Source organism: Oryctolagus cuniculus, chromosome 16 (genome assembly GCF_051225735.1).
Source record: "Oryctolagus cuniculus isolate XC-2025 breed Fujian yellow rabbit chromosome 16, ASM5122573v1, whole genome shotgun sequence".
Classification (NCBI taxonomy): Eukaryota; Metazoa; Chordata; class Mammalia; order Lagomorpha; family Leporidae; genus Oryctolagus; species Oryctolagus cuniculus.
Window position 1 is genome coordinate 81,544,391 of NC_142882.1, and position 26,114 is coordinate 81,570,504.

The following is a 26,114-nucleotide window of genomic DNA, read 5'->3' on the forward strand; positions in this document are numbered from 1 at the left end:
ACACACCAGCACCGGCTCCCACCAGGCCTCTTGGCTCCAGCAGCCCACAGCTCACCAAGGAGGCCCACAGCACTTCACCCAACAGGCAATGGTCCACTGCCTTCACAGTCTGCAGAGCAGTAACGTCCAGCACAAAACTCTTTATTAAACAAATTAACAGAAAAATCTCACCAAACACTTCCACCCAAGCCACGCCTACATCCAAATAAAAAACAGCTGTACAAGCAGAGATGTAGCATAACCTTGAGACTGAAATGTAGGATGCCAAGAGCAATTCAGAAGAGACCCCCATGATTCCAGAACACGTTATCAACTGCGTTCTCTTCAGCTGTGTTGTTTTATTACCTATTTAATCTCCCTGGACTCAGTTTCTCTCTCTGTGAAAGGGGTGCACCTTCTTGAAACTGACATAGATCTACTGTAGGAATCTTTCAGGTTCACATACTGTTATGCCTCCTTAGGAAAAACCATCTGTTGGCAAGAATTTCTGCCAGACACCAGTTGCTGCTTTGTAAGAACGCTGGCTCTTGCCCTTCTTCCCACGATGTGCCAATGCATGTATTCTCCCTTCTCCCAGAGGGCAGCACACTATGGATGCAGGAGGACCTGTCCCTGTCTTACAAAGCTGACGTCACATTCCACCGACAATGTCTGTTTTCACCTTAACATCGTAGCTTTTATCTCATACTTTTTTATATTTTTTTGTTTTCTGCAATCAGCATAATTACTTTTCACAATACCATATATCAACTTTATTTGATCTAAAACATGTAACTGCAATAAGAAGGAAAAGTTCTGAAACTTAAAAAAAAGAAAGGGGGGACAGGGTGAGTTTAACAGGCCTGACTGTGTTGCTTAAAAATATTCAAATGGAGAAAAATATGTCTCTAAGATGATAAAATAAGGGAAGGCTAAAGATAGTCCCTCATTCATTCAAAACTGTGGTAACAAAATTAATGCCTATCACATATGCTCTAATATTTTTATCTTCTAATAACTATACAAAAATGTATGTATTCTATGCTATAAAATTTGTGGTGTATCTTGCAAAACACCTAATTATTTTTTCCTTTTAAGACTAAAGCCCCTTTCTGCTGCACATGCTACATATCATTTAGATAAACTAAGGCAAGCCTCTTGGGGAAAGCTCTGAGCTCAATGAGGGCATCTGGGGACAGGCCATATGTTACCAAGCCTTTTGCACACCTGAACCCCAATATCTAATGACCCAGAGATGCTCATTTCTAAAATTAAATAGTCGGCCTTTTAAGAGAAAAGCAGCAAGCACTGCAGCACACGCCCCATCACAGTCTCTGTAGACATGAAGAGAGCAATACAGCTCAAGCCTTAAAATAAATGATACCTACCACACACAAGAGTTTGCAATTCATGCTTTGAATGGATCTTACTAACACACAATTTTATCTCATCAATCTTATCTCTTCTTTATAATTTAAGTTAATTAAAAGTGTTTTCACTAAAATCAAACAAGTAACCATTTACTCATTTTTATCTTTAGTAGAATAAGTTTTGCATATTGTTTTCCTTGTTAAAAAGCTTTACAACAGTCTTAATTTTTCTTTTAGCTAAACTATCTGAACATTAATCTGATATATTAATATATACGCAATTATAAAAATAAGACTCTATTTTCTAAGTCAAAAATCAGAAAGCAAGATCTGAAAACAAGAACCATTCCAAAACATTCCAATTGCATGAATGTGATTGTACCAATATTCATCTTCAACTCCTGTCTAATACAAAAGTACTCCAAGAAGCTCATGAAAAAATGGAATTAAAAGATAAGTTTACTTCAGTGCAAAAGAAAATTTGAAATCCATACACAACTCTTCAAAAATTTTCATGCAGGGGCCGGCACCATGGCTCACTTGGTTGGTCCTCTGCCTGCAGTGCCGGCATTCCATGTGGGCACTGGGTTCTGGTACTGGTTGCTCCTCTTTCAGTCCAGCTCTCTGCTGTGGCCCTGGAAGGCAGTGGAGGAAGACCCAAGTGCTTGAGTCCCTGCACCCGCATAGGAGACCGGGAAGAAGCACCTGCCTCCTGGCTTCGGATTGGGGGTGAACCAACGGAAGGAAGATCTCTCTCTGTCTATCTATATCTCTCCTGTCAAATAAAAAAAAAATATTTTCATGCAAAGGTGTATTATGAGAAAACCATGCATGAGTTTCAAAAATTTTCTGCATCAAAATAATCCTTTAATTCCATTTTCCAAGAACTTATTGAAGCATCCTTATAGTTTAACAACATATTTTTAAAGTGGCTCTCTGGACAGGCATTTGACATAGTGGTTATGGCACCACCTGGATGTCCATATCCTATGTCACAGTGCCTGGATTCAAGTCCTGCCACCACTCTCTATTCCAGCTACCTGCTAATGTGCACCATTCAAGTCCTGGGGGTCTTAGTCATGCCACACAGGCTGAAGCCCTTCAACCCCATCCAGCCCTATCTGTTACAGGAATTTGAGGAGTAAACCATTAGAAGAGAGATGAGATGAGATGAGATCTCTCTCTCTCTCTCTCTCTAATAAGTAAAAATTCTTTAAAGTTCACAAAAAAAAAAAGTGGCTCACTCTTTTTTTTTTTTGACAGGCAGAGTGGACAGTGAGAGAGAGAGACAGAGAAAAAGGTCTTCCTTTGCTGTTGGTTCACCCTCCAATGGCCACCGTGGCCAGCACGCTGCGGCCGGCACACCGCGCTGATCCGATGGCAGGAGCCAGGTGCTTCTCCTGGTCTCCCATGCGGGTGCAGGGCCCAAGCACTTGGGCCATCTTCCGCTGCACTCCCGGGCCACAGCAGAGAGCTGGCCTAGAAGAGGGGCAACCGGGACAGAATCCGGCGCCCCAACTGGGACTAGAACCCCGTGTGCCGGCGCCGCAAGGTGGAGGATTAGCCTAGTGAGCCGCGGCACCCACCTCACTCTCATTTTTATAATTTGAACACACCTGAGAAATACAGTCCCCAAAAAAACCCCAGCTAACTGAACAGCAATACTTTCAGTTTTTTGTTTGTGTGTTTGTGGTTTGTTTTTTTTTTAAGGATGTGTTTATTTGGTGCCTGTGCTGTGGACTAGCAGTTAGGCCGCTGCCAATGGGGCAGGCATCCCATATGGGTATTGGTTGAACTTCCATTTGCTCCACTTCTGATCCAGCTCCTACAGGTGCACCTGGGAGAGCAGCAGAGGATGACCCAAGTGCTTGGGCCCCTGTACTCACCTGGGAGAACCAAAGGAAGCTCCTGGCTCCTGGCTTCAGATGACCCCAGCTCCAGTCGTTTCGGGCATTTGGGGAGTGAACCAGCATTTGGAGGATCTCTCTCTCTCTCTCTGCCTCTCTCTGTCTCAATTTCTTTGTAAATCTGCCTTTCAAATAAGATGAATAAATCTATTTTAAAAGGCAGAGAGAGAGAGAGAGAAATCTTCTACTGAGTTTACTTCCCCAGATGTCCACAACAGACAGTAACTCCATCTGGGTCTTCCAGTGAGTGGCAGGGACTCAAGGAAATGGGCCATTACCTGCTGCCTTCCACACACATTAGCAAGAAGCTGGCTGGAAAGTGGAGTAACCAGGACTTCAATGGGCACTCGAATACAGTGTGCAGGTGCACCAAGTGGCAGTTTACCCTGCTGTGCTACAATGCCAGCCCCCAGAAGCCGAATTTTTTTTTTCTTTCAAAAAAACATCAAAGCCCATGATTTTTTATAGGGGAAGTGAAAAGATGACACCCAAATCTTCAGGGAATAGTCAAGAGACTCTTGCCCTCCACCTCCAACCTGGTCATTACCACTTCAGAGCACCGGAACAATCTTCTTTCGCAACTGCTTTCAAACAGAAAACCTAATGCTCCTAGAAAACTAAATTAGAGTCATAACCTGGCCTTAGGACAAAGAACAGACCAGAGAAATACACTTCCATTTATTTCCACTAAGACACACGCCACGGTGATCATTTCATACTTGGCACATTCCCACGGCAAACCCTGGAACATGCCAAATCCCTGGCACTCTAACTGCTACTCCACCTCACTCAAGAAAATGTATTAAAGCAACTCAGAGACTGACACAATCTTTTTGTTTTTGTCTTTAAGGAAAGTATTTGCACACATCACTGTTTGGGCTCATTGGAGGAGAACTGTAATCACGTGGTTGAGGCCTGCGGGGCCGGTAAGGTAATTTCCAAATTCTGAGTGTGTGAAGACACCTTCAACGCCTCACACTTGCACACCTCCCATATCAGCGACTCCAGCGATTGGGGAAACACAAGAAAACTACACAGAAGTGGAGGTTCCAAGACTCCCTGGGTTCTATGTCCAATTCCAAGACTCCGTCACTCCTTCCAAGCATGAGTCACAGGATTGGAAAGCGTATTTTTAACCAGTGAGAAGTCAAGTGAGCACCTACATGAAGTATTTTAGTTTGCATGTACAAGTCTACTTGGAAACAATTTTCTTGTGCGTTAACTCTATGTCATAAAAAAAAAAAAAAAACTAAGATTTTCTTTCAACACATTCCTTATCCATCCATAAAGGATTTAATATCACAGAATTTAGAGTAGCTATTAAGACATATGAAGAAAACTATTAATCTCATCATTTAAAAGTTCAGCACATAATGCTGTACATTATCACTCCATCACAAATAGCATGCCAATTGTATCCAATCATTGAAAAAAAAGTTAAAGATGTTCATCAAGCTTATATGTTTAAAACAAGTCAATTAAAAAGAGTGAATAGGCTGGCGCTGCGGCTCACTAGGCTAATCCTCCGCCTGCGGCACCAGCACCCCGGGTTCTAGTCCTGGTTGGGGCGCCAGATTCTGTCCCGGTTGCCCCTCTTCCAGGCCAGCTCTCTGCTGTGGCCCGGGAGTGCAGTGGAGGATGGCCCAAGTACTTGGGCCCCTGCACCCCATGGGAGACCAGGAGAAGCACCTGGCTCCTGCCATCAGATCAGCACAGTGCGCTGGCCGCAGCGTGCCGGCCGCGGCGGCCATTGGAGGGTGAACCAACGGCAAAAGGGAGACCTTCCTCTCTGTCTCTCTCTCTCACTGTCTACTCTGCCTGTCAAAAATAAAAAAAAAAAGTGAATAAAACTAAAATAAAAGCAAAATTTAAAACTAAACAGTGAAAAAAAAACTTTACTTTTGAAAATAAAATAGAAAAAAAAGAGTACTATTTCAACTTTTGTCTTTAAATGGTGAAAGATCTCCTTCAGGAAACTGCAGACACTCATGCATCCTGAAGAAGTTAAGCTTGCCAAACTGACAGCAAACTGTTGGTCCAGTATTTTCTAATTATGTCATTCACAAATTTATGATGCCAAGAATAGGAACAGTTAAGTGTGTTTTAGGACTTTAAAAAAAAAAACAAAAAACAAAAAACAAAAAAAAACATCAGCTTTAGGAAACCCTGACCCCTGGCTTAGCTGATTTCAGTTTACCTTAGGGCCCTGGTATGGGGACCACATGATCTCAACCACTCACAGTTAGGCAACTCTGGGCCCATTTTCATCTTTGTTGAAGAGAGTCTTAAGTAAGTAGGTTGCACTGAAAGACTTCCTCCACCAAAGGTCAGCCTTCTAAAAATGAATTCAGACATGCAAATCGGAGCACTGCCCAGGAGGCAGTGGGAGTCTCTGTTGGGGAGAGCTGGCTACTGAGCCTCCTGTCAGAAGGAAGGGTGCGCACAAGAGGGCATTACTCATGGCTTCTGTTTCTGCAACATTCTGCCTCACTGGGAATTAGGAATGTGCAAGTGGCTGATTCTCCCAGATATCATACATTTATTTTGCATTTTGTGACATGTACTCACTTCCAATCTGAGTCCTTACAGCACTACCCAGACATGCTAGCCACCGTCTAGAACTAGGAGTAATTATGGTAATCATGTCTACCATAATTATGGAGATGGTAAATCTGATCAAATATTTATAGAAAGAAAAAAAAATTGAAGCACAGAAGCCTTTAAGCATCCAAAAATCTAAACTAAATTTCCAATGAGGAAGTGAGGTTCTTTTTCAGTGATCCAATATGTTGCATTTGAAATATAATTACTTACTAGGTTACTGGCATAGGCAAAAGAGAGACTGAAAAATCTCTAGACAACATGCATGGGACAGGTACACAGCATCTAGGGTTGGCAAACATCAACATGGTGAACCATAGGGTATAAAATAACTTAAAATCTTACTGTAAAAGAGAATGAGATTGAATCTGTCTGTCCAAACCCAACACTGTAAGATACTAGGAGCTGGTCAACCTGTAAATGTCAATTAAGCCTGGACCCTGTAAGATGGACAAGATGGACAATCAGGCTGACAGAACACCCAGAGCCTGACCTAAAACAGAACTCAGAAAACACTTGCTGCATGACCTCTGAGCAGGGGCGTATCATGACAAGAAAGATGTTTGGGGAAGGCTGGAGTGGAAGAGTGAGAAATGAAGCAAGTGACACCAATGACGACTTACCAACGAGTAGCAGGTGAAGGTGAAGAGGTTCTGAACTTAGAGGGGCAGCTGGAATGACAGTGAGGGTACCCAAGTGGAGACAACTGTTTGATCAGAGCAGAAAGGCAGATAGGAGCAAGAACCAAGTTAATGCCTGAATGTGCAGTTTGCAGACAAGTTTAGGATGGCATCAGGTTTTTGCCTTCAAAGATCATGTGGCTGGTAGAGCCACTGCTGAGACAGGGAAGAAAGGGTAGGTTTGGGACATGTAGGAATTAGTGATATTCTGTTTGTGCTAAGATTGACGTGACTGTGAGATATGGAGGCAGAAACACTTCAAGGGAAGTTGGACATCTGGTTGTGGAATTCAAGAGTTCAGAAGAGCAAGCTGAGTCAGCCACACTGATGTGAGCAGAATAAGCAAGTAGCCAAAGCAAAGAACAGATTGAAAAAATGATCACAGGACAAAGAGTTTCAGTGATGATGAAAGAGACTGGAGGGGGCTGGCGCTGTGGCATAGCAGCTAAAGCTGCCGTCTGCAGTGCCGGCATCCCACATGGGCACCGGTTCGGGTCCCGGCTGCTCCACTTCCTATCCAGCTCTCTGCTATGGCCTGGGAAAGCAGTACAAAAATGGCCCAATTCCAGCGCTGCGGCTCACTAGGCTAACCCTCCGCCTTGCAGCACCGGCACACCGGGTTCTAGTCCCGGTCGGGGCGCCAGATTCTGTCCCGGTTGCCCCTCTTCCAGGCCAGCTCTCTGCTGTGGCCAAGGAGTGCAGTGGAGGATGGCCCAAGTGCTTGGGCCCTGCACCCCATGGGAGACCAGGAGAAGCACCTGACTCCTTCATCCGATCAGCGGGGTGTGCTGGCCTCTGCGGCTATTGGAGGGTGAACCGACGGCAAAGCAAGACCTTTCTCTCTGTCTCTGTCTCTCTCACTGTCCACTCTGCCTGTCAAAAAATAAAATAAATAAATAAATAAATAGATAAATAAAAATGGCCCAACTCCTTGGGCCCCTGCACCTGCGTGGGAGGTCTGGAAGAAGCTCCTGCTCCTGGCTTCAGATCAGCTCAGCTCTGGCCATTACGGTCATTTGGCGAGTGAACCAGTGGAATGGACGACCTCGCTCTCTCTCTCTCTCTCTGGCTCTACATCTCTCCGTAACTCTGTCTTTCAAATAAATAAAATAAATCTTTAAAAAAAAAAAAGAAAGAAAGAGAGAGAGAGACTGGAGAAGACAGAGTGTGCTCAGAGCCTGTGGCAAAAGTTCCTTAAAACAGACAACGCAGGGGCCAGCAATGTGGCGCAGCCAGTTAAGTTGCTGCTTGTGATGCCAGCTTCCCATATCAGAGTGCCAGCTTCCGAACAGCTCCCTGCTAATGCACCTGGGAAAGCAGCAGATGATGACCCAAGTGCTTGGGCCCCTGCCACACTTGTGGGAGAACTAGCTGGATTCCCTAGCCCCTGACTTTGACCTTGTTGGTGGTGGCATTTGCAATGTCTTTCAAATGCGTAAGTAAATCTTTTTGGAAAACAAAAATGTAGGCAGGGAGACAGCAAATACAGAAAAGAAAGGAACATCAGTTATGCAAGCTTCTGAATAGAAAGGAAGGGAAAAAGCAGAGAGAACAGGAGAAACTGGCCAGGGACAGGAGAAAAGACACCTCCTTGTCTGAGATCAGGAAAATGGAAATAAGACTGGAATGTATAAGGGTGCACAGTGCAGTGGAAGGTGATGTCTAACATTATTAATTATTCTAAGAAGCTGGAGAGTGTTATAGGTTTCACTGTGTCTACCAAAAGCTCATATGTTGAAGTCTTAACCCCCAGCACGTCAGAACACTATTAAATTTGGTTGTTGCAGATATAATTAGTTAAATCAAGAGGAGGTCATCCTACAGTACGTGGAGCACCTACCTAAGCGACATGGTCACAGTCCTCACAAAAAGTGGATGTGTGGAAAGACAAGTATGAAGTGAGGGAAGACACTGTAAAATGACTCGATAGAAGATGGCCAAACACAAGCTAAGCAGAGAAGTCTGGCCCAGATCCTGACCCTATAGCCCTCAGAAGAATGACTGATTTTGGACTTCTGATCTCCTGACCATGAGTTCATCAGATTTCTGGAAGTTCTAGATAACTAATATGGAGAGAAAGCCATCCTCAAAGGGAGGGTGGGCCAGAGGAGGGCAGGTCGAAGGCTCCAGGGGAGTGAAAAGGGCCCAACAGGAGAAAGGTCTAGGACAAGGGGACACACATGCAAGACTGTCCACTTGCCTGTGCTTCCAGCTAAGACTGGAAATGGTACGTTTATCTATGGAGTGCTTTCCTCAGGTAGCAGAGGGAAAGCTGTCAGGTCAAAATCGAGGGCTGGCAGAGTAGAGTGCAAGCAAAGTACGAAGGGGGAGGCCATTGATGTACTGGCAAGAGAGGGACACGCCAGCAGGGAACAGAGAAGGAATCAAAGGAGGGGGAGAGGTTGTGGGTTGGGAGCATGGGACAGGGTGGGCAGAAGGGCCACCTAGAACCTGAAAACCAGCAAAGGAGAGATAGGGGGGACAGCAGGAGTCCGAGGGCTAAGAGGCAAAAACGGTCACTGGGTTTCAGTGCCTTAGGTTTGTGGCAGTCCCAGTGAAATGACCCAGTTCCCCTAGAAACCAAGCTTGGGTGAAACAGCTGTGACATGAGGAAGTCGGGGAACCCTGAAGCTGGACTGCCGCACACAACGGACATGTCACCCATGAGACCGCCCATGGCAGCCACAGTGAAAGCAAAGGAAAGAGGGAACCAGCTCCCACCACTCCAAACAAATGGAAAACATTGACCAGGAATACCTCCAAATCCTGTTTGTATCTAACCCATACACTAAATCTCATAAAAAATCACTGCCACCTTTATCATCTCAGGCTTCCCAGATATCTTCACACAAAATAACAAAAAGAGGCGGGGACTAGAAGCTAACGTTGATACAAACTGTCTCCATCCAGCCAAGAGAACTGTTACATGAAACATACAATAAGCAAGTTAACCTATAAAAATCTGGTTGAAATACCCACAGATCTACGGAAAAAATTTTAAGATTTTTCTGTATTCATATTTTCCTAGGCTTCAAATGAAAAAAGTAGTCAGAAAATGCCAAAATGAGTGCCTTTCCAACTCAGAAACAGAGCAGATAATTGGAAAATTCATAAATGGTCACCTAATAAACATATAAGGTGTTCAATTATAAGTCAGTTATATACAATAAACAAATGAAACTTAAGGGTCTTTTTTTTTTTTTTTTTTTGGACAGGCAGAGTTAAACAGTGAGAGAGAGATATAGAGAGAAAGGTCTTCCTTCCATTGGTTCACTCCCCAAATGGCTGCTACGGCCGGCGCGCTCTGCTGATCCGAAGCCAGGAGCCAGGTGCTTCCTCCTGGTCTCCCATGCAGGTGTAGGGCCCAACGACTTGGGCCATCCTCCACTGCCCTCCCGGGCCACAGCAGAGAGCTAGACTGGAAGAGGAGCAAACAGGACAGAACCGGCACCCCAACCAGGACTAGAACCCGGAGTGCCAGCACCACAGGTGGAGGATTAGCCTAGTGAGCGGCGGCGCTGGCTAAGGCTCTTTTCTGTCAATAAATTTTTTGTATTTCATATCCAAAAGCCATGCAGTCAACATAGTGAAACTCATCTGAGCTAAATAACAGGCATGGAGCAGAACTACCCCATTTAACCTCTCAACTTACGCATGCTGTAGCTGTGGACATTCCCAACTCTTTCTTACACATACATACACTTAATTGGGGCTTTTGTCTCCAAAGTTCAAAAGTTTTTCTGTGTGGCCATACTCTGTCAGCAGAGACTAACTGCACTTCCTGATCTTTTATATATTGAGCACTGTTTTTATCCTAAAACAAATCAGTAAACCAAAAATAAGATTCAAAAATTCCCCTATGCAGTCATAGGGGAACCATTGTTCACTGCCTGGGAAGAATGAGGACACTCATGGGACACTGGCCGGCAGTTACTAGCGAGAAAAGCTAAAAGACACTGGAAAGTTCTGCATTAGCATCACAGGCACGAAGTTCACACTTACTGGAGGTTCTCATCACAATGTCACCAAAAACTACGACACAAAACTATGATCTATCTTCCTTCACCTTCCACCACTTACTTCCTCAACAATTACTTCTCCAGCCCCTTTATCTTGGCTAAATATCATGCCAAACACTGAAAATGCAAATAACAAGAAACTGGGAAGGAGGAGGTACTAAAATGCATCAAGTTTTACTTGGGATATCCTTATAAATGATTGGTGCATCTAAGTCAAATGCATAGACCAGGGGCTAGTGGTGTGCCGTAGCAGTTAAAGCCACTGCCTGCAGCACCAGCATCCCATATGGGTGCTGGTTCAAGTCCTGGCTGTTCCACCTCTGATCCAGCTCCCTGCTAAAGGCTTGGGAAAGCAGTAGAAGATGGCCCAAGTCCTTGGGCCCCTGCACCCACATGGGAGACCCTGAGGAAGCTCTGGCCCCTGGCTTTAGATGGGCCCAGCGCTGGCCTTTACAGCCATTTGGGGAGTAAACCAATAGATGGAAGATATCTCTCTCTCTCCCCAACTCTGCACTTCAAATAAATAAATCTTAAAAAAAAAAAAAAAAAAAAAATGGGTAGACCAAACCTCCAGAGCTTACAACGGCAAATGTTATAGTCAGGGCACAAGCATGGGGTGAATGAAAGGCAAGCTGATCATTATTAAAACAACCTCTGCAGTTACCATGGCCTTGAGCAAAATCCCCCGTTGTTTACCTATCAGTGTAAATACCCAAAGTTCTCAATACCTAACTCCCAAGCAGTTCACAGGCAAGCACGTCCACAGACACACATGCACGAGTGTGGCCCACTTTACACAAGCACTAGCCTACGGTTCCTGAGTATACTTCTGAAACTAGCAGTCAGGGTATTTCAGTCTAAGAATAAATAACTAACTTTATATTTTCTGCCCTCTGTTCAAGATCAAACATTTACACACACCCCAAAGGAATCCTCCACAGGAAGCCAGGAGTAGCACCTCAGGCCCCCCTGTGGGAGGCCACTCCTTCAGATAAGGAGCCTGCAGGTCATAAATACCAGGGAAGGAAAGAGCTGCCACACCTACCACATAACTAAGATGCAACCCAGCCCTGGGGTTTCCACTCTCCACTCTGAACTGAATTCCTATGGACAGCAGAGACCCCACTCCAGGAGAGGAAAAGTGGAAAGCAATGAGTTCAAGACAGTTTCTACCACCACACTCTGAAAATGGCCACAGATTAACTCAGTCCTTCTTACTGAGCTGGGGCTCTGTTCTGATCTTGATAAAATTCTAATCTTACACTGCCTGTCTTGCTGTTTAGAATCCCTCAGTTAGAGCAAGCAAGCAACTTGAAGATCAAATTCCAGGTGATACACTTTACGAAAAGAGAAGACTTCAGGAGTGTAAGGTAAACAACTTCTGCCAAGGACCCAGGAGGATGCCAGTGAGAATCCACATGGCCGGACACCTGGTCCATCACTCTCTACTCCACCACAAAGGAAGGGATTTTAGAGAAATCACTGAAATTAACTCTCCTCACAGCTCTACTTCTTAATTCCTATCTGAACCCTTCCATTCTCTATGTCGCTCTTCCATCTACAGAAGGTGGATGTCGTGGTGAGATCAATGATGATGATGATGACAACCGTGGCAATGAATATCAACTATAAGACTTACTTAAGCGGCCGGTGCTGTGGCATAGCGGGTAAAACCACTGCCCGCAGTGCCAGCATCCCATATGGGTACCAGTTCCATGCTGGTACCATACCAGTTCCATACTTCCTGGCTGCTCCACTTCCCATCCAGCTCTCTGCTATGGCCTGGGAAAGCAGCAGAAGATGGCCCAAGTCCTTGGGCCCCTGCACCCACATGGGAGACCCAGAAAAACTCCTAGCTCCTGCTTCGGATCAGCACAGCTCCAGCCATTGCAGCCAAGTGGGGGAGTGAATCAGCAGATGGAGAACCTATCTCTCTCTCTCTCTCTCTTCCTCTCCTTCTTTCTTTTTCAAATAAATAAAATAAATCTTTAAAAACATAAGACTTTTACTATACCAACCGTTATTCTGGAACCTTTATTTACTGTTGTGTATCTATGCTCTCAACTACCTTACCAGAAAGACACAAATTATCTCTCTTTTATAGAAGGTGTGGAACGAGGGAGTTCACTGCTCAATCGGAGGCCGGCTGCATTAAGGCATACATCCAGGCATGCCTTCCTTAACAGCAACATCTCCCGGGCTGCTGGCCCTGGGTCCTGCCCTGCTTAGCTGTGAATTACTTGGCCCATTTGGACCCCAATTTCTTCATCTGTGGAATGACAGAGCTGGGAAATGATGATGGACAATGTTTCACCCAGCTCTAACATTTTAGTGATTTACAGTATTTAGCTCTTGTGCCATAGAGGAAGGAAAACACTGTGTAAAGATCAAGACTGACCTTGTCTCAAACTAGAAAATCCACACCTCTCACTCTGCACAGTTCCAGAAGAGGACATGGGAGGCGGCTGCAGGTTTTATGCATCCCTGACCTGCATCTGGGCTCCAGCTTTAGCGGAGTTTGTTTGGTTTTTTGGCTTTTGATGAATGAATAGCCAACACTTCTTGAACTTAGTTATCTTTTTTCTTTATTTGTTTTCATTTTATGTGAAAGGCAGAGACAGAGAGAAAGAGACAAAGAGAGATGGAGAGAGAGCCAGAGACCTTCCATCCACTGGTTCACTCTCAAATGCCACCAACAGCCAGGGCTGAGTCAGGCAGAAGCCAGTAGCAAGGAACTCCACCTAGGTCTTCCGTGCTGGACCCCAAGTCACCATCAACTGCCTCCCAGGTACATTAGAAAGAAGCTGGATTAGAGGCAGAGGCAGCACTAGAGCCCAAGAACTCCAACATGGGATACAGGCACCCCAGCCAGTGTCTTACCACTACACCAAACGCCTGCCTTACTTTGTTCTGTTTTGCTTTCAAGCTCATTCACGGTAGAGTTAATAAAGGGGTTCTTTAATTCCTGGTGATGATTAGGAGGAGTTTGTCAAATCAAATGGAAATACCACACTATAGGTTTAAAGAAAAAATAAGATACAATAATGGGCTATATTTTTTAAAACATGGAGAAAAAAAGGAATAAAGAACATTCAATCATGATTGTATGTATGTAACAGGATTGAAAAGATATTTTTGACTCTCCTTTTCTTTTCTTCATGTAAGCTTAGATTTTTTTTTTTTTTTTTTTTTTTTGGACAGGCAGAGTGGATAGTGAGAGAGAGACAGAGAGAACGGTCTTCCTTTTGCCGTTGGTTCACCCTCCAATGGCCGCCATGGCTGGCGCGCTGCAGCCGGCGCACTGCGCTGATCCAATGGCAGGAGCCAGGTGCTTCTCCTGGTCTCCCATGGGGTGCAGGGCCCAAGCACTTGGACCATCCTCCACTGCCTTCCCGGGCCACAGAAGAGGGGCAACCGGGACAGAATCCATCGCCCCGACCGGGACTAGAACCCGGTGTGCCGGTGCCGCTAGGTGGAGGATTAGCCTATTGAGCCACGGCACCAGCTCAAATTACTTTCATAATTAGAGGGGAGAACTTTCTTTATAAACAGAGAATAGGTGCCCAATATTCTCACACTGTTTTATCCTAAGAAGAAAGAAAATCATCTCTTGAAAAGATCTCACTTAATACTGCAGAAATTTCAGAAACACAGATTGGAGGAAAGCACCATTATTAGCTACTATGGGTAGGGAAGAAAAGATTCCTCTATTGCTTCACGTCTACTAGAATTAAGTTTTAGAGGATATCACAGGACTGCTGGCAGGTAAAGTTGCTTTGGAGTCCAGGGACAAGCAGCTTTGCAGAGCTCAGCCAGGGGAGAAAAAGAACAGGTGCGGCAGACGAAGCACCAGACCATGACGGCCAAATGACTCGGGCCGCATCCAGAAAGCCCAGCCTGGAGCAGGTCCCTCCTGAGTGAACCTGCTGAGCACCATGGCTAGCCACATGGCCAAGGAGACTTTCCATGCACACGAACACCCTTTCCTCTCTAAAGCACCATGGCAGAGGGAACTCGGGCAGCACACTTCACGGAATCCACAACTGTCAAAGCAAATCAAACGGTCAAACCAAACTAACTTATGTTTTCATTAAGCAGTAGGGCAAAGACATTGTGCACCTCCATCTGTGGTCCTACATAAATACACATCCTATATCTGTACCTGTGGCCCTGTTTACAACATAGATCGGGTACTAAAGCACAATGAAACACCTCACTCAGTAGCATTTAGCCTAGTGGGTTAAGAAGCCTCCGTTCCGTATCAGAGTACGTAGGTTCAAAACCCAGCTCCTGATTCCAGCGTCCTGCAAATGTGGGGCCTAGGAGGCAGTAGGTGATGGTTCAAGTACTTGGGTCCATACCACCTAGGAGACCTGGAAAGTGTTCACAGCTTCTACCTTTAGGCTGGCACCACCCAGGCCCAGTCAATGTGGGCATCTTGGGAAGGAACCAGTGCTTTGGAGCTCTGTCTATAAATTGATTTTAAAAAGAAAAGGAAGGAAAGAAAAAACCATTTCATGGGGCCAGCATTGTGGCAGACAAGTTAAGCCACTGCCTGTAGCACTGGCATCCCATATGAGCCCTGGTTTGAGACCTGGCTGCCCCACTTCCGACCCAGCTCCCTCCTAATGTGCCTGGGAAAGCAGTGGAGGATGGCCCAAGTGCTTGGGCCCCTGCAGCCTCAATCTGTGGGAGACCCAGAAGAAGCTCCTGGCTGCTGGCTTTGGCCTGGCCCATTCCTGCCTTTGTGGCCATTTGGGGATGAACCAGTGGGTAGAAGACCGCTGTCTCTGTTTCCCCCTCTCTCTCTCTGTAACTCTGCCTTTCAAATAATTAAAACAAATCTTTAAAAAAAAAAAAAAAAAGCAAGCAAACAAAAAAACCACTGAAAACATTTGTAAACATTTCTCTGGTGATTGTCCTTTAGACTACAAAATCTCAGCAAAGAGTATGACTTTAAAACTCACATTCAGGATGCTATTAATTATATAAGAAACCTCTGTCTTATTTGAATGGTTTTTTTTTTTTTTTAAACTACTTCTTAGCAAGTAGATCAAGAAAAATCTGATAAAGAATAGGGAAACTGGAACAGGAAGAGTCAGCTCCCCCTCTGGGAAATGACAGACAATAAGTGGCATCAGCACCACATCACACCCTGAGGTGGCTGAGGTCTGCAAGTGGGACATGGAGCCCAGCGTCCCAACAACTCCAGACTTGTCCCAGGCACACACGTCACACCAAGGTTCCCAGGCACCATCACCAGCAAGAAGTCGGAAGGCCCATATGTGCCTTTTAATTACTTTGTTTACCTATTTAGAAAGAGCATATTTCTGTTGATGGCTACCAAAATTCATTTCGACTATTTAAAATTTGGCAATGATACTCTTAACTGAGTAAACAGATGTCATCTCGTGTGCGTCTGTTTTTAAGGCATTCGTACCTGTGTGTGTGAAGCTGGCACCTACTGACTTTACCTGGCAGTAATTTAATACATCTAACATTAGATAAAGAAATTTAACCTACCTCATCAAAGGCAGTATCGTCTTTCTTCAAAGCTACAAAACAAAAAGAGAAAGGAAAGTTATTATGAAACACCACAAGGAGACTAAGTATCTAAGTTCTAGGAAACAGAAAAGAACAAAACAGTGGGGTGTTTTCATCACAGAACAAATGTGATGATACAATACCAAAACTGCAGATGAGAGAGTACTGCACAACACCCATCCATGTGCATAAAAATGGAAACAGGGCTAACATCCCAAATATGGGGGGTGGGAGCAAGCATATCTTTCCCACATCTCTTCTTTGCATGAAATGTGCTTCAATCCGAGTATCAAAGAATCACAAGCCAATCTTAAAGAATTCTCCCCTTAATCTCCTGGTTTCTGAGCCTATGTCATAACGTCAGGTGTGTGGACTTCCCGAGCCATTTGTCCCATTAAACCCACTCTGCTCAATGTCCTGTGACATTTTCACACAGAGAGAAATCAAGTGCAGGAGGAAAGCCCAGGCATGTCAGATAATCTCAGTGCAGTTAGAGACAATGTTCCAACACTTCAAAATGATACATCTTACAATGAAATAAGCTTTACGGAATGAGAGGGTGGTCCCAACACTTCAGCCTGATACATTTCATAACACAGTATTCTAGAAAGCACATTCAGAGTATTTCTAGGAACCAGCAAATATTTCAAATTTGTTTCAAATATACATAGTTTTAGGATTGAAATTGTATCACTCTAAAGAGAAGAATTTCACCTGTACTTGGCAAACACCTAGTTGCCTATATCCTGCAATTACTTAGAATGTTTCATGTTAAGAACAATGCACAAAGTAGCTAATTTATCTGCAGCCACTCATCAGACAACTGTTTCCCAACTACAAAGCTGAGTGTGGGTGTCTGCTGATCTGTTTGAGATGGCCCTTATCTGGGCAGAAGCACTGGAGCCACTGTTATTTGAAAAGTTATGCCCTGACAAAACAAGTAAATAGAAAATTATTTGGGTAATTAAGCTCTGAGAAAAGTAACAAGTTTAACCTGAACCTATCATACAAAAACTTAAATATTGTAGCAATCTTGAAAAGGTTATTTTTTGTTTTATATTGTATTTTTTTTTCTTTTCAAAAAGGCCAAGAATATGTGATTGAGGTGTTGTGCTAACAGGGAAGCAGCCTGGATGAGGAACATAACGGTTCTCAAAGTTTAATTCTCAAGCCAGCACCGCGGCTCAATAGGCTAATCCTCCACCTGTGGCGCCAGCACACCCGGTTCTAGTCCTAGTCGGGGCGCCGGATTCTGTCGCACTTGCCCCTCTTCCAGGCCAGCTCTCTGCTGTGGCCCGGGAGAGCAGTGGAGGATGGCCCAAGTGCTTGGGCCCTGCACCCCATGGGAGACCAGGAGAAGCACCTGGCTCCTGCCTTCGGACATTGGAGGGTGAACCAAAAAGGAAGACCTTTCCGTCTCTCTCTCTCTCTCACTGTCCACTCTGCCTGTCAAAAAAAGTTTAATTCTCTGTATTTCCCTTTTGCATAATAAACTGATCTATAATAGATGTCTCCAGAGAACAATTTCTTTTGAGTGAAAAATAGACAGTCCTTTGTCCCAGGCTCAAATGGCTTATCTTATATTCAGTTGTGTGAACATGCTTTATTATGCATATGACATATACATAATAATGGAGATTAAGATGCCTATGCCTATTGTCAATACCCAGCTCTGGATCCTGACTCCAGCTTCCTGCTAATGCAGACCCCAGAAGGCAGCAGCGATGGCTCAAATTGCTGAGTTCCTGACACCCACGTTGGAGACCAGCTCCAGCTCAACCTAGTCCCAGTTCTTGTAGCTATTTGGGAAGTGAAACAGTGGGTGGGAGCACTCTCACACAAGCTCACGCTTCTCTCTCTTCCACTAATGCAATTTTTAAACATCTAAAATACCTATTTTGGAAGTGGCATTGCTTAAGGTGCTGCCTGTGATGCAACATCCCATATAGGCTCAGTTTAGAGTCCCGGCTGCTCCACTTCTGATCCAGCTGCCTGCAAATATGCCTAGAAAAGCAGTGGATGATGCCCCAAGTACCTGGGCCCCTACCATGCACATGGAAGACCCAGATGAAGTTCCATGCTTCTGGCTTTGGCCTGGCCCAGCCCAGGCCCTGCTGTAGCCATTTGGAGAGTGAACTAGTGAGTAGAAAATAGTTAAGATATCTTTCCTTCTCTCCTCCCTCCCTCTCTCCCTCCCTCCCTCCATCTCATTCTGCCTCTAATTCTACAAATAAACCTTTAAAAATGAAAATTACCTATTGTGACAGATATAAGATCCTAGATGATTCCTAATAGCTACATTTTCACTGGAATTTAGGTTTTAACCTAGAACACTCTCATTTAAATAGGTTAACAATGTTTTTAGACAATACATACTTTCTACTCTCTCAAGCCAAAGTATGTCCTTTAATTAATGTACCTGACTAGTGAGTCCTTCACAAAATATTAGTGACATAATTCTAAATATAGACAAGTTGTTCTATCTAAAAAACTAAAATTTTTGAAATCAATTGATTTCATTTTTTTATTTTTTTTATTTTTATTTTTTGACAGGCAGAGTGGACAGTGAGAGAGAGAGACAGACAGAGAGAAAGGTCTTTCTTTGCCGTTGGTTCACCCTCCAATGGCCGCCACGGCTGGCGCATTGCGCTGATCTGAAGGCAGGAACCAGGTACTTATCCTGGTCTCCAATGCGGGTGCAGGGCCCAAGTACCTGGGCCATCCTCCACTGCACTCCTGGGCCATAGCAGAGAGCTGGCCTGGAAGAGGGGCAACCAGGACAGAATCCGGTATCCTGACCGGGACTAGAACCCAGTGTGCTGGCACCGCAAGGCGGAGGATTAGCCTATTGAGCCACGGCACTGGCCCAAATTGATTTCAAATAAAAAGTTACACTTAAATGACTTATTGTATGCCCTCATATCAAGTTCTTTTAACAAAGATTAATGCAATACACATATGTTTCTGCAATGCAACAAGCAAAGCTACAGTAGCAAGTATATAATTCATAGTACAAGCATTTAAAAATACTGACTTCATTTGGGGTCTCATAATTTAGCCATGTGTTTACTTAGCAGAGCATCCAATAAGAACTCAACTGAAACCACCCCTTAGGGAGTTGTAAACATGGAATGAAGACCATCAAGCTGAGAAATATGAGGAAACTAGAATGTCTTTTGAACATCTAAACCATCCATTTCCCTCTTGCCTCCTAGGCCCTGATCCTCTCCCAGCATTCTGCATAAGGAGGAGTAGTAAGGAAGTAGCAACAGAAGGAAATAAAAGAAAAAATGCAGGTGTACTTGGTTAAGTGAGAAGGAACAAGAAGCCAAGACTCTCCCCTGCAGGACACTTTAAAGCTCAGGGTACCACAGGGAGAAATATTGTAAGGCCAAGAAGACCATTATGCCATTGAGATCTTTCAGGACTAGACTGACAGCTTCCATGGTTTCTGCTAAGTATTGAATCCTTGCTCTGAACAGCAATTAAAAGTGACAAAAAAGACTAATTAATACCTTTGCAGATATTTATCAGGTCATTGATAAAGAAACTCTGCCCAAAGCAAGCACGCAACATCCCAATATTGATCACATTCCCTGATTGTCATTAATCATTCATGTAAATGAAAACCCACAATTGTCTTCAAGTATATATTGGAATAACAAGCGTGTTGGATTATTCTGGTTAACAAAGAGGCATATATTGAACCATGTAGGATAATCAGATATTCTACTCAAGAGTCCTCTGCTTAGAATCACTTCCTCAAGCTCACCATGACAAAAATGATGCTCCTCCTAAGCCCTTTAAAGAAAAGGACATTTCTCTTCCTGGTAGAAATTGTCACCTTATATTGTCATTGGTCTGTCTTCCCTTAAAATCCTCAAGGACAGGGACCAGCCATGTTGGTCACCAAATCCATGTGTCAGCACAGTATCCAGCACACAGAAGGCACTTGGTAGTTTCCTGTGGGTTCATGAGGTCCATCTCAATGGTGAAAGAAGAGCATCTATTGCGAGATACACAAAAGTTTTGGTGTATGGAAACCATATACTGTCCTCTGCTTTAAAGAATCATAGCTATAAGTTCCATTTTGCAGCTTTCAGAAACAAATCTTTTGAACCTGCACTTGGAAAGGATTTGGTACAACGGCTAAATGCTGTGTCTCAATCTTTAGCCACACTTCTCTTTTCCGACAGAAAGAGCTCATCAAATGACTGGTCTCCAGAATTACACAGGTATAGCACAAGGTAAGAAACCCAAAATTCAGTGTAATCACAACCTCTTCCTTTTATGCCATTCTCTCACAAACCACATCCTTAAAAGAAATGGTATACAAGGGGCTCATCTCAAATATCACAGGGTATAAACTTCCTTTCTCTAGGAAACAATCCAAATAAATGTGAAGAAACGCATTCAAATGAACATTAAGAAATGTCAGTTTGACCTTTATCATACAGTAGATATTCTATACAGCCTTTCTCCTTCTAGGTTAACATTCAAAAATAAAAAAAAAAAAGAAACAAAGACAAGAGGAAATGGAATATATTTAAGATATTAAACAATTAAGTTCCCATTTGTCTCAGTTTTAAAAAAAATAAAACAGTAGAACAACTACAGAAATTCCTAAATAAGTGACCACATTTACACGATTTAGCAGAAAACCATAAATACTACTGCAATCCATGAGTGACTTTAAAATTCAATTACCCTCTCTTAGAAAAGAACCATAGCTATATTACAGTCACTCCATAGCAGATGCCATAAATTAGAATGTGATGGTTTGAAAGCCAATGTGTTTTATTAGACCTTTTATAATTTAGTCATCTCACATCAGCTCTGTTTGGGGTGGGCAGTGACAAAGCATGATCTCAGATGTGTGAAAAAATTAATCATTTGCATTGTTATTGTAACCTCTTCAGAATTATTATTAATAATAAACACCATTGGTTATCATCCATTTTTTAACATTATCCTCATTTTCTATAGATGAATGTTTTAGTAATTTCTTATAGATAAACAAAGATAATGTACATGTCACTATATAACAAGCTACAGTTCTGAATCACACTAGAAAAGAAAAGTCAAGTCAGCACATTTGTTTCAAAAGCCATCTTAGACTGGTTAAATGAAACGACTACATTGCAATGCTGGATTATTCAACAGGAATAAGCCATTTTCTCTGAACTCCCCATTAAGTACCCACGTAGAAAGGATAAGCAGAAACCAGAAGGAATGACAACAGCTTCTAAATTGATCTTCACCTTGTGACAAATACTGCATTCGATATGCTATCTTTCTATCCAACTCCAACTTCACAACAACTAAATGAATACTCACAGAGGAGGACTCTGGAGTTGAAGGAAACACTACCGGTTGCTCAAGGTAAGCAGGGGAAAAGAGGTTCAAGCCCAGGCTTGCCTCCAAACTTCAAGCCCATCCTGTTTGAGGGCTGGCTGTCCCACAAAGTCAGTGACCACTGTGTCCCCCTTCTCTCACCTTCTTCTGTGAGCCGGGCAATGTCGGCACAATACAATCACTGATGAAACTAACAATAACACAGCGAGAACATCTGAGTCTTTATTATGTATTGTCTCACCAAGTACCAACCACAACACTTAGCTACATACGGAAAAAGTGAAACTCAGGGAAGTAAGGGGACCTGTCCAAGGTCACTCAGCTAGGAGTGGCAACATGGGGACTATCCAGTCCATCTAACACACAGCTTACATTCCTAACTCATGCAATCCCATAACACCAGCATCATCCTCAACTCAACAGCCTCCAGTACCTCGAAGGTCCTTAATCAATGAGAATGAATGCATCACTTTTGGTGTTGCAAAAAGAAAAGAAAATAAGTACATAAGTTTTATTTTTCTGTGATGCTATTTCTAACAAGTATGCTGACCTTGGGATACAACTCTAATCACTTACAATTCCAGTATCTCCTCTTAGAGCATTCCACAGTGAGACCCGCTATTCAGAATCACGACCCTCCATCACTCTAAGAAATAATCAGTCATGTTCACTGCACCAAACTGTTTCCTGAAGGGAGGATATAAAATCCACTAGATCTTAAGACATTTTTAACAAGAGCTGGACTCAAAAAGAGTTTCACATCACTAAATCTCAGTAAGCTAGAAAATCCAATTAACTGTAATACCCCCATTTGCCAGCACTGCAGTTAATCCAAATTTTACTGATTGTCAATCAAAACCTTGAAATTATTTAAACATAAGGAATTTTTATACTAATGTCCTTAGTTTCTTACTGAGACTCGATTGGGATGAATTATTTAACATAAAACTGGAGGGCCTCCAACACAGTCATTAGCATTAGTAAATACAGTTCGTGTGTGTTAGAACAGAGCTTAATGGACTCTGTGATGGCCTGGGTGGGGGCTGAGACACTCCGGTTAATCCCGCACAGGACTCAACACCTCAGAGTCTCACACTTCCCTAACTCCAAACTTCATCTGAATGTAGGGGCTGCTCCCTGAGCATCCCTAACTATGACGGATGAGACTGCAAACGCATACACACAGTGAATTAAACCCGGGCCAATTTTGGTTTTGCAGCATAACGTTACAGTCATCTTGGGAAACCTGAAGTCAGAAGACAACCAAAGAGGGGGGGACAAATGTTGACTCAATCTTGACCCCCGTTTTCTCTCACTTGAACAAAGTTTGCATATGTTACAACGAGTGAGTGGACGGATGACGGCAGCACTCCTGTTCGCCCCAGGTTTTTACTCTAAGAATTAGCACCTTTCTGCTTCACTTCATTAACGTGAGACAAAGGCCAAAGGATTCCTAGGGACCCCGGGGGTCGTTTCTCTGCTCGCCGAGAGCAGGTACCTGCATCGGTGAAAAGTTATGACAGCTGGGGAGATAGCTACGATCTGCAGCTAAAAGGGGGTTTCTGTGCCAAAAGTCAAAATCGAGTTCACACGTTCCACGTGACACCGCTGTCACCCCGTCATGCACGGCCTGACACGGTTCTAACCATCCCAAACCCTCCTCTGGGGCTTTTTGTTAGTCGGTTACAAGACAATAGCCCCCGGCTCCAGGAATCAGACCGAACCGGGAGCCTCAATTTCTAGGCGTCCGGAGAACTTCCCGGCGCGCCTTTTCCTGCAGCTGCGGGGCGATCAGGGGACCTCGGCACTGGCACCGCCAAACCTCGCTTTCTAGGACAGCAAGTGCCGAACAAAAGGTCTCCAGGTGTCTCTCCCACTTCTCTGTGCGTCGCTAGGTTAAACACCACCAGGGCACGGCCCAGCCTTCCGCCAATTTCCAAAGCGGAATCTCTAGCCTCCGCACCCGACACCGAAGCCCGCAGCGCGACAATTAGCCCGAGACCCCGGCGCGCTGCGGGGCGGCGGAGCCCCCTCGCCCGCGGGCGCCAGGAGCGAGCACACGGGATGGGGAGGACGCCCCCAACCCCGGGTCTGAAGCCATCCACGCAGGAGCCAGGTCAGGGGGCGCAGGGGTCTCCCCTCCCGCCTGCGCCGTCGCCCGGGTCGCCGCCTCCCGCCAGCCCTGCCCGGGCGGCAGCTGCCCGGCTGGGGCGTCGGGGCGCGAGGCCGAGGGGAGCGGGACCGGGGTGGGGGGCGGGGGGCGCTGGCCACTCACCGATGCGGCTGAAACTCTCCGACAAAGTTCTCCGCAACTTCTTCATCTTGCCGATCTTTTCGGCCGGCTGCGGCTCAATGAGGTCGCACATCTGGACGACGCGGGGCCCGGGCAACTTCCCTCAAACTGGTCCAGAGCGGAGCGCAGACAACGGCGAGGGCGCGCGGCGCGGGAAGGCGGCGCCTCCGGCTCGTCCTCCTCACCGCCTCCTCCCCGGCCGGCGGCGACGCGCAGGGCTCGGGAGGCGAGCGGCCGGGCAGGCTCTGCTCGGGCCTGGGCCGCGGCGGGGCTGACGGGCGGGCGGGCGGGGGTGTTTTACGTGGTGCCGGGGGCGGCCGCGCTCGCCGCCGCTGAGGTGGCCCCGCGCCGCGCCGCCGCCGCCGCCCGGCTCATTTTTCCCTCCTTTGTAAAGCGGGCGAAGCGCGGCCGGCGGCCGGCAGGGGGGGCGGCGCGGCCGCAGTCGGAGGCTGAGGAGGCGGAGGCGGGGGCGGGCCCGTTCGCGGTGCGGGAGCCGCGGGGCGCTGCGGGTGCGGGCACAAGTTCTCAGCCCCGAGTTGCGGGCGCCAGGCAGGAAGAGCCGGCGGCGCGGAACCGCCCCTCGCCGCCGCCCCGCCCACCCCGCCGCGGAGGCCCCCGGGGCGCGGGACCCCGGCGCGACCGCGCTGCGAGCCCGCGGCCCCCGCGGCCCTCGCGGGCCGGCTCGCGCCCCGGCGGCGCCCCCACCCGGCCGGCCGGCCGGCCGCCCCTCCCGGGGGCTCGGGGACCGCGACGCCGAGGGCCGCGTCCCGGACCGCGCCTCAGGGTGTGAGGGAGCTGCTCGCTGGCGCGGTGGTCTCCTTGGCTCCGACGCGCGCGGGCGGTGCGCGGGGGAGGCCGCAGGGAGGTTTAGCGGTGACCGTTATTATTATTGCCCTTTTATGCCGACGACGTTGTGAAGTGCGCGCCCCAGAGGGAAAAGTGGGCCCGTCTTTTGTGGAGGTCGAGCGCGGACACGGAAGCTTCCACGCTAACCCCCCGCAGGCAGGGGGTCGTGCGGTGCCCCTCCCCACTGGTTGCAGGTGCAGGGGTTTCAGGCTAGAACGCCTGGCTCGTCGGTGCAGAGAACAGCGGCCCTCGGCCTGCAGACACCTCACTCGGACAGTGTGTTTCCGAGTTGGAAGACCTGCCGGCTGAAAACGATCCTGACCTCCGTTTCCCAAACCTCAAAAGAATGAACCGACCCGACGGGGGAGGTTTATAAAATCCCAGGACAAACAGTTCCGGCGGCAAGCCCACGCAGTCGTGGTGTGGCGCGAGCTGCGAACGCCGGTGCCCTGGGGAGCGCGAAGGAAGAGGGGTGGGGCCGGAGGGCGTTGATTTGGGGCCAGCAAAGTCCTTAAGAATAGAAATGTTAGTGATCTGGAGTCATCCGGCTGTGTGATAAGGCCTTGTGCGGGTGGGACAATGCTGTTTGGTTTAAAGGAAGTTTGGGGGAGTTCAGAGATTTTTATCTGAAGACAAAAACTAGCCCCCTGCCTTCCTTAAATTGTGAGGCAGAGCGCTGATTTATCCTGCTCTGCACTGAGCACGTTCGGGGCCTTGATGGATTGCGGCTGATAAGAGGCAGGAAGTCAAGGCCAAGTGCGCGGGTCAGGGGCGACCCGGAGTGGTGGTCAGGGAAGTCCCCGTGCGAGAAAACGCAAGGATGTTGGATCCCGCAGGGTCTCGGCGGTTACACACAGCACCACAAGTGTGGCCTCATACAGGAAGAGATTCGCTTTTACCACTTCCTCCGGGTAGTTAGGGAGAAAGTTATGAGACATAGTGAGTGGAAAGAGAAAAAGGCAAAGCTACCAGGTTATACCAGTCAGCAAAGGCGAAGAAAATCTTAATCGATTTAATAAGCTTTGACTTGTGCTATGTCGGCGGCTGCATTATCCACTGTGACAATGCCTAGTTCAATGTATCCACATTTATATATTTGTTTTATTTCCCCAGCATTTGTGACATTTAAAAAGTCAATTTCTGCTTAAGTTATATGTATAAAAAGGTATAGTGTATGCACCCATTTTTTAAAATGATATCAATAATGTACTGATTTATATATCTAGGGTAAGCGGAGGGAAAGCATGCTTAATGTTGAGCCATTTGTTCCTATATTTGTGGAAAATTTTGGGAAAAGAGAACAAAAGACAAGAGTGTTTACCTGGAAAAGAGAGAATTTTGCTTCTGCCCTTCAGACTGTTAAGTATAGTTTGAATATTTTACCCAAAGAATGCATTACTTTTATATAATAAAAATCCGAATTTAAAACATCATGTCCCTCTCAGATTGTACAGCTATGCAATAAAATCCTAAAAAAAAAAAAAAACCATCATGAATGTTTATTTCCTTTTCTCCTACTC

General features: G+C 45.8%; 1 protein-coding gene across 5 annotated transcripts in view; it reads right to left on the reverse strand.

The window, feature by feature from the left end:
• CDK14 (cyclin dependent kinase 14) overlaps positions 1 to 26,114 on the reverse strand; it is a 724,945-nt gene that overhangs the window by 611,290 nt on the left and 87,541 nt on the right. For 3 of the 5 annotated variants that reach the window (XM_070058421.2, XM_089315035.1, XM_089315034.1), the window contains one exon: positions 16,080 to 16,111. Coding sequence is in view for 2 of the 5 variants with exons in the window: in XM_008261493.5 (XP_008259715.2) it covers positions 16,080 to 16,111; positions 23,731 to 23,821 (123 nt within the window). In the remaining 3 variants the exon portion in view is untranslated. Of the gene's footprint in view, positions 1 to 16,079; positions 16,112 to 23,730; positions 26,059 to 26,114 lie in introns of those variants that run through there. The other 2 variants (XM_008261493.5, NM_001171277.1) reach the window with 2 other exon arrangements.